Genomic DNA, 13,069 nt, shown 5'->3' with positions numbered 1-13,069 from the left:
ATGTCCCCAAAAATAGGCTATTTATTATTATTTGCAGTATACCATTTTAAGCTCCATTAAGCGTATACTTATTAAAGTGTTCCCATTTGCTATCTAGAAGAAAGCAAAATGATATGACTGGATACCCTGCCAAAGACAATTTAAGAGAGCATTTTTTTTTTTTGTACTTAGAACTCCAAATTACAGTTCCTCATTGCAAAGACTTCAGGGTGGCAAGATCTTGAAGCAGGATGTCACATTATATCTACAGACAACAGCAGAGATCAATGAATTAATGCATGCATGCTAGTATTCAACTGGCTCTGTTTTACACTTCAAGATGTTCTGTGTAAGACAATATTTTTCACAAAATTAAGATGAGTTTTCCCAAATCAGTTAACTAGAAATCATCCCTCACAGATAGGCTAAGATATAGTCAAACTTCAACAATTTCTCACTAATGTCTCTTGTGGCTTTGTTCATCTGTGAGAAGTTGGCAATTAATACTAATTATCACACATTTCACTGTGCTTGTGTAGGCAAAAAAGACTCCTAAATTTCTATTGGACTACATTTGCTGATATCAGTAAAGGATATCCAAGGGATCATTCCCAGAGAACAGCTGGTTTACTCTAGCATTGAGCTGATATTACAAATATTATATGGGCCAAACTGACAACTTTATGTAACACTGGGAAAGACTATGGCACAAATCAACAACATCTAGGATCTTAGATGTTCAGGAAACATTCTTTTGTACTGGATTCTAACTGGTGTGTTACCAAGACAAGACACTTGAGAAAACATGGCTCTAGCTCAGGGTCAAGAGAAAGAGAAAGGATTATGTTATGCATATCTGAGTCCCTCTTAAAACAAATGATAAATAAGAACTCCTTCCCTGCAGTTGCATGCAACATAGTTTAGCTATTTCAAAATAAGCAGTATGGTTCCTGTTTTCACATAACATTGAAGTGATCTTTGTGTAGAATACGTCACAACACTTCCTTTCTTTACATAGAAGAACCTGAGAGCTTATGATTCTGGTCCCAACAGGGTTCTTAACCCCAACCATGCTTCTCCTAGATGCCGGGACCCACATTCCTCACAGTGTCCTGCTATTGATCCTGCTTCTGGGACTTAAAGGTGAGCATGCCCCAACAATAGAATCATCTTCCTGCCTCTGAGCTACTCTTACCATTGAAAGTAAAGGATTCCAGTTAATTACCTGAACTGTCACAGGAGAGGTAAGAACATTGTCTCACGTAATAGATCCAGAATTCTGAACACTGCCTGAACTGGAATGTGAGCTTATAGCTTTGATACATAGAATATAAATGATTCATCCAAAACATTTTTCTATATATCCCTGCTTTCCGTGACCCTCTCCAGTAAGCTTTAGTTCCTTCTATTTGTTTCAAACGGGACTAGTGATAATCTGCATGGTGACAGTATGTTGTCAGGTTTTTTTCCTTTTCTTTCTTTTTATTTATTGATTATTTTATTTTTTTACCTTTCAAATAATATCCCCCTTCCAGGATTCCCCTCCACAAACCCCTATCCCACTTCCCCCTGCTCCTATAAGGGTGCTCATAAATCCACCCATCCACCCACTCCCATCTTACCACCCTTGCATTCCCCTACAGTGGTCCATCGAGCTTCCACAAGACCAAGAGGCTCCCCTCTCACTGATACCAGATAAGGCAATGCTCTGCTGTGTAAGCAACTGGAGCTATGTGTCCCTCCATGTGTACTCTTTGGATGGTGGTTTAGTCCCTGGGAATTCTGGGGTTGGGGAGCTCTGGTTTGTTGAAATTGTTGTTCTTCCTATGGGGTTTCAAACCCCTACAGCTTCATCAGTTCCTTCCCCTAACTCCTTCATTGTGGGTCCCTGTGCTTAGTCCAATTTTTGTGAACATCCTCATACATATTGGTTAGGTTCTGACAGAGCCTTTCAGGGGACAGCAATATTAGGCTCCTGTCAGCAAGCACTTCTTGGCATTAGCAATAGTGTCTGGGTTTAGTGTCTGCAGATGGGAGGAATCCCTAGGTAGGGCAGTCTCTGGATGGCCTTCCATTTAGTCTCTGCTCCACTCTTTGTCCCTGTAGGGCAGGGACAATTCTGTGTTAATATTTTTGAGATGGGTGGGTGGCCCAACTCCTCAACAGGCGGCTGTGCCTAACCAGTGGATATGGTCTCTACAGGTTCTCCCCTTTGTTGGGTATTTCAGACTATGCCATTCCCACTGGGTCTTGAGAGCCTCTTGTGTTCCTGGAATCCGGCACTTTCAAGTGGCTACACTCAGTTCTCCATCTGCTGCTGCTACACATATCCTTTCATTTTCCCCACCCTCTGTATTTCTACTCCTATAGCTGATCCTGTCACTTTTCCCCTTCTTCTCCTCCCTCCCAGGTCTCTACTTCCCTCCATCTACCTCCTCTGATTATTTTGTTTTACCTTCTAAGTAGTACTGATGCATCAATGCCTAGGACTTCCTTCTTTTTGAGCTTCACATGGTCTGTGAGTTGTATCCTGTATTCTGAGCTTTTTGCCTAATATCCACTTATCAGTGAGTACATACCGTATGTGGTCTTTTGTGATTGGGTTACCTCATTCAGGATGATGTTTTTTTTTTTTTTTTAGTTCCATCCATTTGCCTGTGAATTTCATGAAGTCATTGTTTTTAATAGCTGAGAAGTACTCCATTTTGTAAATGTACCACAGTTGCTTTTCTTTTTTTTTATTAAGGCATTTTTATTAGATATTTTCTTCATTTACATTTCAAATGCTATACACAAAGCCCCCATATACCCTCCCCCTGCCCTACTCCCCCAAGCCATCCACACCTGCTTCCTAGACCTGGCATTCTCCTGTACTGGGGCATATGATCTTCACAATACCAAGGGCCTCTCCTCCCATTGATACCTATGCAACATATGCAACTAAAGACACAACTCTGGGGGTACTGGTTAGTTCATATTGTTGTTCCTTCTATAGGGTTGCAGACCCCTTTAGCTCCTTGGGTACTTTCCCTAGCTCTTTTATTATGGGTCCTGTGTTCCATTCAATAGATGACTGTGGGCACCAACTTCTGTATTTGCCAGGCATTGGCATAGACTCACAAGAGAGAGCTATGCCAGGGTCCTGTCAGCAAAATCTTTCTGGAATATGCAATAGTGTCTGGGTTTGGTGGTTGTATATGGGATGGATTCCCAGATGGGGCAGTCTCTGGATAGTCTTTCCTTCCTTCTCAGCTCAGAACTTTGTCTCTCTAACTCCTTCCATGGGTATTTTGTTCCACATTTTAAGAAGGAACAAAGTATCAACACTTTGGTCTTCCTTCTTCTTTAGTTTCATGTGTTTTTCAAGTTGTATCTTGGATATTCTGTTTCTGGGTTAATAACCACTTATCAGTGAGTGCATATCTAGTGATTTATTTTGTGGTTGGGTTACCTCACTCAGGAGGATATCCTCCAGGTGCATCCATTTGCCTAAGAATTTCATGACTTCATTGTTTTTAATAGCTGAGTAGTACTCCAATGTGTAAATGTTCCACATTTTCTGTATCCATTACTCTGTTGAGGGACATCGTGCTTCTTTCCAGCTTCTGGCTATTATAAATAAGGCTGCTATGAACATAGTGGAGCATGTTTCCTTATTACAAGTTGGAACATCTTCTGGGTATATGCCCAAGAGAGGAATTTCTGGATCTTCCCCTAGTACTATGGCCAATTTTCAGACTGATTTCCAGAGTGGTTGTACCAGCTTGCAATCCAACCAACAATGGAGGAGTGTCCCTCTTTCTCCACATCCTTGCCAGCATTTGCTGTCACCTGAATTTTTGATCTTAGCCATTCTGAATGGTGTGAGGTGGAATCTCAGGGTTGTTTTGATTTGAATTTCCCTGATGGTTAAGGATGTTGAACATGTTTTCAGGTGCTTCTCAGCTATTTGGTATTCCTCATTTGAGAATTCTTTGTTTACTTCTGTACCCCATTTTTTAATAGAATTATTTGATTTTCTGGAGTTCTGCTTCTTGAGTTCTTTGTATATATTGGATATTAGTCCCCTATCAGATTTATGATTGGTAAAGATCCTTCCTTAATTTGTTGGTGACCTTTTTGTCTTATTTATAATGTCTTTTGCCTTACAGAAGCTTTTCAGTTTTATGAGGTCCCATTTGTTGATTCTTGATCTTACAGCACAAGCCATTGCTGCTGTTCAGGATTTTTTCCTCTGTGCCCATATCTTTGAAGGTTTCCCCCACTTTCTCCTCTATAAGTTTCAGAGTCTCTGGTTTTATGTGGAGTTCCTTGATTCACATAGGATCAGACACAAGAAAACTCTTTTCAAGTCATTGGTCAGAATGTAAGAGACACCAGGGATAGAAATGGAGAGGAGTTTGAGAAAAAGAAGGTCCAGCAACATGCCCAAAGTGGGCTACAGCTCAAGGGGAGGTCCCAAAGCCTGACACTATTACTGTGGCTATGGAGCACTCACAAAAAGAGATCTATCGTGGCTGCCCTCTGAAAGATGCAAGAAGCAGCTGAAAGAGTCAGATGCAGATATTTGCACCCAATCAATGGACAGAAGCAGCTGACACCTGTTGTGGAATTAGGGAAAGCTTATAAGAAGAGAAATCCTTCAGGAGGACCAGCAGTCTCAATTAAACTGGATCCCAGAGATCTCTCAAATATTGGACTACCAAACAGACAGCATACACCAGCTGATATGAGGCCTCCAACAACATACAGTAGAGGACTTCTGGGTCTGTGTTCATTTAATGATGATAGACCTAAACCTCAAGAGACTGGAGGTCCCAGCGGGTTTAGAGGCCAGGTGGGGTGAGGGGTGGGGGCATCCATGTGGAGACAGGGTGGGGTAGGGAGAAGTCGGAATGTGGATTGGGGCACAGAGTATGGAATATGGAATGGAAAAAATAAACTGAAAGAGAGAAAAAATATCCTCATTATACTTCCACTGGTCCTGAGATGATTTTAGCACTTCCTAAAGCTTTCTGTTTGTATAGTTTCTGAAACTAATAATTACATAATTTCCTTGCTCTTCTTTTCAAAATTCATGACTTCTTTTTGCTTCTTTAATCCTTATCTCTCTCTCTGTCTCTCTCTTTCTCTCTCTCATGCACACACACAAACACACACACACACACACACACACACACACACACTCTCACACACACCCCAGCTCATACTTATCTCTATTTCCGTAAATATTTAAATACAACTTTTCAGTCTATATCTTACCTGAACAAGGACTATATAAATAGATATGTAAAGAATGAGAAGCGATATCTCAGTGAAGAAGATTGTGTGTCACCGCTGTGTTCTTTTATGTACCATGTTCCTGCCACACTTTGCTTGACTGATGTCTCTGCCACAAGTATCTGTCTTCCTCTAGGCCCCAGTGCAAACAGGACTGACAGTAAATTAAAAATTCTAAAATATGATATGTAGCATAACTTCTGCTTTGATTGGTTGAATTATTTTAGAAATTTGCTTCAGTCCTAGGAAGTTGTTTAGCACAAATATGGTTTGAGTCTCAAATATTTCAAAATCTTTATGGGTTAAGACCTTTTCAACAGATAACTGCACCATTTTGAATGATGATTGAGTATGCAAAATGTAAGATCTAAGAGGGTAGAAGGTAAAAGTTTCGTGCTTTTGAATGGAATATGTAACCCACATCCATTTTTGCCACTCAGTGTTTTCTGCCACTATGGGATGAGCAATATTGCTCCATCACACACCATTATAATGTGGCTAGGTCTAAAATGTAAACAGTCAATCATCAGAATGCTTAATGCTTTTTTTATTAGATATTTTATTTATTTATATTTCAAATGGTATCCCCTTTCCTAGTTTCGCCTCCAAAAATTCCCTATCCCCTCCCACCTACCCCTGCTCCCCAACCCACCCACTTCTGCTTCTTGTACCTGGCATTTCCCTATACTGGGGTATAGAACCTTCACAAGACCAAGAACCTCTCCTCCCATTGATGACTGACCAGGCCATCCTCTGCTACATAAGCAGTTAGAGCCACGAGTCCCACCATGTGTTTTCTTTGATTGGTNGTTTAGTCCAAGGGAGTTCTGGGGGTACTGGTTAGTTTATATTGTTATTCCTCTTATGGGCTGCAAACCCGTTCATCTCCTTGGGTACTTTCTCTAGCTCCTTCATTAGGGACCCTGTGCTCCATCCAACGGATGGCTGTGATCATCCACTTCTGTATTTGTCAGGCACTGGCAGAGCCACTCAGGAGACAGCTATATCAGGCTGTCAGCAAGCTCTTGTTGGCATCTGCAGTAATGTCTGGGTTTGGTGGTTATTTATGGGATGAATACCCAGGTAGGGCAGTCTCTGGATTGCCACTCCTTCAGTCTCTGCTCTGAACTTTGTCTCTGTAAGTCCTTCCATTGTCATTTTGTCCCCCCTTCTTAGAAGGATTGAAGTATCCACACTTTGGGCTTCTTTCTTCTTGAGTTTTGCGAATTGTATCTTGGATATTCTGAACTTCTGGGCTAATATCCACTATAGGTGAGTGTATATCATGTGTGCTCTTTTGTGATTGGGTTACCTCACTTAGGATGATATCATCCAGAGCTATCCATTTGTCTAAGAGTTTCATAAATTCATTGTTTTTAGTAAGAATGCTTAACTCTTAAACAATGAGCCAGAGGAAATATTAATTCACTTGATTTTCTGTTCCTAGATATTTTTCAAATCAATTACAAGCTAATTCACCAAGAGATAATTATATCCAGATCTCTATCCATATCTAGAGCTAGACAGAACTAATAAACTGTACCTAGCTCTTTGTCTTGATGCAGATCATCCAATAACAGTTGAAGGGATTATCACTTAGAAACCAATTGGGAAATTACATTTTATTGTTTTGACACTCTCCATGTCCAAGATACTGTGGGAAATACTCCCACATCATAAACCAACACCTCAAGTTAATGGTCTTTTCACACTGATACAGATACATAAAAAGAATCAGAAACACAAACAATATTAATTGCAATGTTTGGAACTGTAGTTCGCACTGAAGCTGTCTGACTGAAGTCATGAGATTAGTAGTAACTCCTCCCAGAAACTTTGGTTATTCCATGAGCTTTAATTTGAAATGAGGACAGGGTCAATGTTTTTTTTTTCCTGTGCTCTTGATCCTTATATGCAAACAGATTTTCTTGAAAATATCACTCTCATGGAAACTTGGTTTCTATTCCATAGATTACCAACTTAAAATGGGTTTCCATGACATTAGAAGATACCACACTGGACAAATCATACACAGGAAGATATATGTTGGGTACTCACTAGGAGTTAGAGACTGTTTTGGGAACATGTGGCACTGGAGAACAAAAGTAGAGGCAGAGTCACACATGCATATCTTAAAGTCCATTAAGGAAAATAATAACTAAGAAAAAAGATGAAATGTGTAATATTTTAAAATATGTATGTAGAATATATCCTATTGTCTAAAGAAATAAGGAAGCTCTGTTGGTGACTTACTGAAAACAGGGTGGGGTCGATGAGCATCACCGAGAAGAGGAAATTTGATAAAAGTTATAGAGATAAAAAGATTAAAAGAAAATGTAAGAGTGAGTCATGTGATCCAGCATTCTGGAAGAACTTACTGAAGGCCTTGCATATGCAAAGCTAGTAGCCTTTGCCACAGAGCTTCCTGGCATGTTCATGAACAGAGCTTTCAGTACAGGAGAATGAGGGTGACTTCAGGCTTGGAACAGAGAAGCACAATAGCCTGATCCGGGTCTTCTATCCAATGATTAAACACAGACTCTTCCAGTCCTTATAGAAGGAGAGTTCTGGTGGCAGATATTCCACAACCTCCAGTTCTTGGTTCTAGCATTAACACATGCCCACATGGAGGGCCACATAACCTGTGGTAGAAGAGATAAACCAGATTTGACTCTTATTCTTATGTAATATGTTTTACTATCCTCTGAGGGAAAATACTTTTCTCCTGAATCATGGGGCACTCCCGAGACTTACACTTTGCTGTCAATGTCCTTTTGTCTAAGTTCAATAGTGACACTGCAACCCCTGTGCTATTATCCTGAGATTTCTGTGCACTCAGAGATGAGAATATGAAGGACTATCTGACCTTCAACAACTCAACCAGGATCAAGTTAAAGCACTTCACTAGTTTAGATAGCATAGGAGTACTACAGCAGTGGCTCTAAGGATGGAAGAGTGAAGGTGAAGGGGCATTGTCCCAAGCATAGTTGCTGTAAAGACTCCAGCTGGTCCTCTTATAATAGCCGAAGTCTGTAATATCTGGATGCTCCCAACCATCAATGGTTGAGCATATCCATGCAAACAGAATTAGTTGAGATTCTCAAATCCCCTTTGGAAATTAAAGTGCACAGATACCTAGATAGTTAGTTTAGTTTTCAGTGCTCTTATCCTAGACAGGCAATATTATAGGCCTACCCTTGATAAGTGCCTTAACTTCAATAATTGGTTGCCTGAAAGTACTGGTGGATAGTGCTTAATTTTTTTGTGACAGACGAGATGGGTCCTGGGTAGATGTCACTGATATTTAAAGTTCCTCCTATTTAATATTGTATTCTTATAGAATTAAATTCATCATCTACTTTATACTTGTTAAATATATTATTGTATTTTGTTTATTATTAATTATGATAGAGGATCTATGTGAATAAAAATATTGTAGATATTGCATGGATACCACACATGTGTTATTTAGATAATCCTACTAGAACAGCAAGCTATCATAGTACTCTGTGTTTCATTCTTGTCTCAGATTATAGGTCCCAGTGCTAAATAATATTTTAAGTTACAATGAAGTTTTTCAATATTATAAGTCCATACAATTTTAAGAGTAGCTTCCTTTAATTTTTTGCTTTATGTTATCTTAGTCCAGAAGCTAATAAGACTTTGTAATCTCTATGCTATTTTGACACAAATATTCTAGTCTATAAATTTGGTATATTGTTTTGGGATATCCAGTTGGAACAAATTATAGAACTTTGACAATATTAGTTTTGTGTAAATACTTATTCCAAAATATAAATTACTTCATAGGCTTACGCATGCAATCCATTCCTGTCACTTTTAATCATATTAGTTTTTCATCAGTTAGTTTCCTAATAGTATGTTCATGTTTATTAGATCTGGCATTAGCTGATTACACAAATTTTAAGATTTTGATGTTTCTTTAGCTTTTGTGTTTAGTTATCCAGGTAAGCTGAGTTTCCCCATCAGACCTAACAGTTTCAGAGCCAGTAGGGATTGTATAGGATGAGGTTATCCCTCATATTTCTCATCAGCTACTGTTGTGGTACCTGATCTAAGATTATTAATGGATGCCACCAAGGCAGAAGATTAGAGACACCATTATGCAAACAAAAAGAGGAAGTTCTGGGTTCTCCATGATTTATGAAAATTTAAAAATCATTATACTCCCAGAAGTTATATTGTCTTTCACTACTACTCTTACTCTACGGCATCCCTTATTTCAGGCAAGGGAGCCCATTAGCATTCCCTACAACGCAGGTATCATCCTAATAAACTGAGATATTTAACTTTGAATAACATGGTTTCTTCTTTGTGCTGATTCCTTAGTGTTGTCATATATAGAATCCATAATTTTATTTAAATTCTGAATGTATTTTCTCTATTAGATGAATACAGTATCTCACTGCTTACTGGATGTCATCATTTCTGAATGAGCTGTGTTCATACACTTTGCATGATCTTGAAAGAGATAAATCGTGCTCTTTACTGCTTTCACCCTTTTATTAGTAGTCTGCTTTGTCAGTTGGGATATAATGTGTCCTGGGGTGATTCTCTCTGAATTTATATCAAATTAATTAGTTCACAGTGTTAGATTTATAACTCTATTTTATCAAACTAGGAAGATGTAAGACAATATTTTATCAATAATATGCCCACACTCCAAATTATTTATTTTCTTCCCTGTCTTTGACCATCGTCCCTTAACTTCTTACTAAGAAATGTTATTGTATCCATTTCTATATTTGTAATTTTTTTTCATAAAATGCTCAAATCCTCTGTATACCTTGTAAATTGAATGTCCTGGTTACCATACATCTTGACTTTCCAACATCATTTGCTTCTTGCTTAAAGATTCTCTCTGTTTTATGATTTTATTTTGCTGTCCAGACTCTTCACTTTCTTTATCTTTGCTATGCTTTACCTTTGTTATTTTCATATTTTAAATGAAGACTGTATAGTTTTGGTAAAGTAGCATAGTATAGTGAATGCAGTACACTGTATTCTTTCCTAGTCATCAAACTCCAGGCAAGAATGCGTCTGGAATGTCAGAGTTATGAGAGTCAGAATTACTGAGTAAACAGGGTCCAGTGATGGGAAGACAGATGGCATAGGAGGGTACCCTCGGGAGACCAAACCATGTTCAAGGACAGTAACTGGGCCACCTGGACACTAAGGATATGTGTCTCCATGTTCATTGCCTTGACTCACTGAATTTGAACTTCTGAACCACACATGAGAAAATAATAAATACCTGTTGTTTATTATAAACCCACAATGTTTATTGTAAGCTATTATATAGAACTTAAAATTAATATAATTCAAGGGCCATAAAAGTGGTTCATGGACTAAGTTGCTGACCTTACAGAGGACATATTATATTATCTATCACGTGATATAAAAATGTATTATATTTTAAATGGTAAGTTTTAACGAAGTTCTTATTTCCTTTTTTGATGACATTATTCAATCATAAAATCTTACATATATCATATATGTGATAGCCAGTTTAGGTTTCATATGCACCCTTGATACTAACTGTAGCTATGGCCCCCCTCTCTGTTTCCTGGGCATTTCCTTTGATAAGTTATCCCTGAACTGCAATTCTATTCCCCTGATCTACCTGTCTGTTGATGTACCAGTACCATGCAGTTTTTATTACAATTGCTCTATAGTACAGCTTTAGGTCAGGCATGGTGATTCCACCAGAGGTTCTTTTATCTTTGAGTATAGTTTTTGCTATTCTAGGCTTTTTGTTCTTCCAGATGAATTTGCAAATTGCCCTTTCTAACTTGGTGAAGAATTGAGTTAGAATTTTGACGGGGATTTCAATTAATCCGTAGATTGCTTTCAGCAAGGTAGCCACTTTTACTATATTGATCCTGCCAATCCATGAGCATGGGAGATCTTTCCATCTTCTGAGATCTTCTTTCATTTCTTTCTTCAGAGACTTGAAGTTCTTACCATACAGATCTTTCACTTCCTTAGTTAGAGTCACACCAAGGTATTTTATATTTTTTATGACTATTCTGCAGGGTGTTGTTTCCCTAATTTCTTTCTCAGCCTGTGTATCCTTTGTGTAGAGAAAGGATACACTTGTTTGAGTTAATTTTCTATCCAACTACATCACTGAAGCTGTCTATCAGGTTTAGTTCTCTGGTGGTATTTTTAGGATACCTTATATATATATACTATCATATCATCTGCAAATTGTGATATTTTAAATTCTTCCTTTCCAATTTGTATCCCCTTCACTTCCTTTTGTTGTCTAATTGCTCTGGCTAGGACTTTGAGTACTATATAGACTAGGTAGGGAGAAAGTGGGCAGCCTTGTCTAGTCCCTGATTTTCATGGGTTTGCTTCCAGCTTCTCTCCATTTAGTTTGATGTTGGCTACTGGGTTTGCTGTAGATTGCTTTCATTATGTTTAGGTAGGGACCTTGAATTCCTGATCTTTCCAATACTTTTATCATGAATGGGTGTTGGATTTTGTCAAATGCTTTCTCAGCATCTAAGGAGATGATCATGTGGTTTTTGTCTTTGAGTTTGTTAATACAGTGGATTATGTTGATGGATTTCCATATATTTACCCATCCCCGCATCTCTGGAATGAAGCCTACTTGATCATCATGAATCATTTTTTTTTGATGTGTTTTTAAGTTCAGTTTGCGAGGATTTTATTGATTGTTTTTCCATCAATATTCATAAAGGAAATTGGTCTGTGGTTCTCTATCTTTGTTGGGTCTTTATGTGGTTTAAGTATTAGAGTAATTGTGGCTTCATAGAATGAATTGGGTAGAACACCTTCTGTTTCTATTTTGTGGAATAGTTTGAGGAGAATTGGAATTAGGTCTTCTCTGAAGTTCTGATAGAACTCTGCATTAAACCCATCTTGTCCTGGGCTTTTTTTAGTTGGGAGACTATTAATGACTGCTTTTATTTCTTTAGGAGATATGGGACTCTTTAGGTCATTAATCTGACCATGTTTTAACTTTGGTACCTGGTATCTGTCCAGAAAATTTTCCAGTTCATCCAGGCTTTCCAGTTTTGTTGAGTATAGCTTTTTGTAGTAACATCTGATGGTGTTTGGATTTTCTCAGGTTCTGTTGTTATGTCTCTCTTTTCATTTCTGATTTTGTTAATTAAGATACTGTCCCTGTGCTCTCTAGTGAGTCTGGCTAAGGGTTTATCTATCTTGTTGATTTTTCTCAGATAACCAGTTCCTTGTTTGATTGATTCTTTGAATAGTTCTTTTGGTTTTCACTTGGTTGATTTCAGTCCTATGTTTGATTATTTCCTTCCATTTACTCCTTTTGGGTGAATTTGCTTCCTTTTGTTCTAGAGCTTTTAGGTGTGCTGTCAAGCTGCTAGTGTATGCTCTCTCTAATTTCTTTTTGAAGAATCCCAGAGCTTTGAGCTTTCCTCTTAGGAATGCTTTCATTGTGTCCCATAAGTTTNGGTATGTTGTGGCTTCATTTTCATTAAACTCTAAAATGTCTTTGATTTCTTTCTTAATTTCTTCCTTGACCAAGTTATCATTGAGTTGAGTGTTCTTTAGCTTCCATGTGAATGTTGGCTTTCTATTATCTATGTTGTTATTGAAGATCAGCCTTAGTCCGTGGTCATCCCGTAGGATGCATGGGATAATTTCACTATTTTTATATCCATTGAGGTCTGTTTTGTGAGCAATTATATGTCGATTTTGGAAAAGGTGCCATGATGTGCTGAGAAGAAGGTATATCCTTTTGTTTTGGGTTAAAATGTTTTGTAGATAACTGTTAAATCAATTT

General features: G+C 38.2%; 1 protein-coding gene across 1 annotated transcript in view; it reads left to right on the top strand.

The window, feature by feature from the left end:
* Positions 1-1,020: 1,020 nt before the first annotated feature.
* LOC110320216 (signal-regulatory protein beta-1-like) overlaps positions 1,021-13,069 on the top strand; it is a 31,169-nt gene continuing 19,120 nt past the window's right edge. The window contains exon 1 of the mRNA XM_021196132.1: positions 1,021-1,122. Within this exon, the coding sequence (XP_021051791.1) occupies positions 1,050-1,122 (73 nt within the window). The 5' untranslated portion in view covers positions 1,021-1,049. The remainder of the gene's footprint in view (positions 1,123-13,069) is intronic.

This window comes from Mus pahari, chromosome 4, assembly GCF_900095145.1.
Source record: "Mus pahari chromosome 4, PAHARI_EIJ_v1.1, whole genome shotgun sequence".
In the NCBI taxonomy this organism is placed as follows: Eukaryota; Metazoa; Chordata; class Mammalia; order Rodentia; family Muridae; genus Mus; species Mus pahari.
This window is presented reverse-complemented; position numbering and strand designations above follow the sequence as displayed.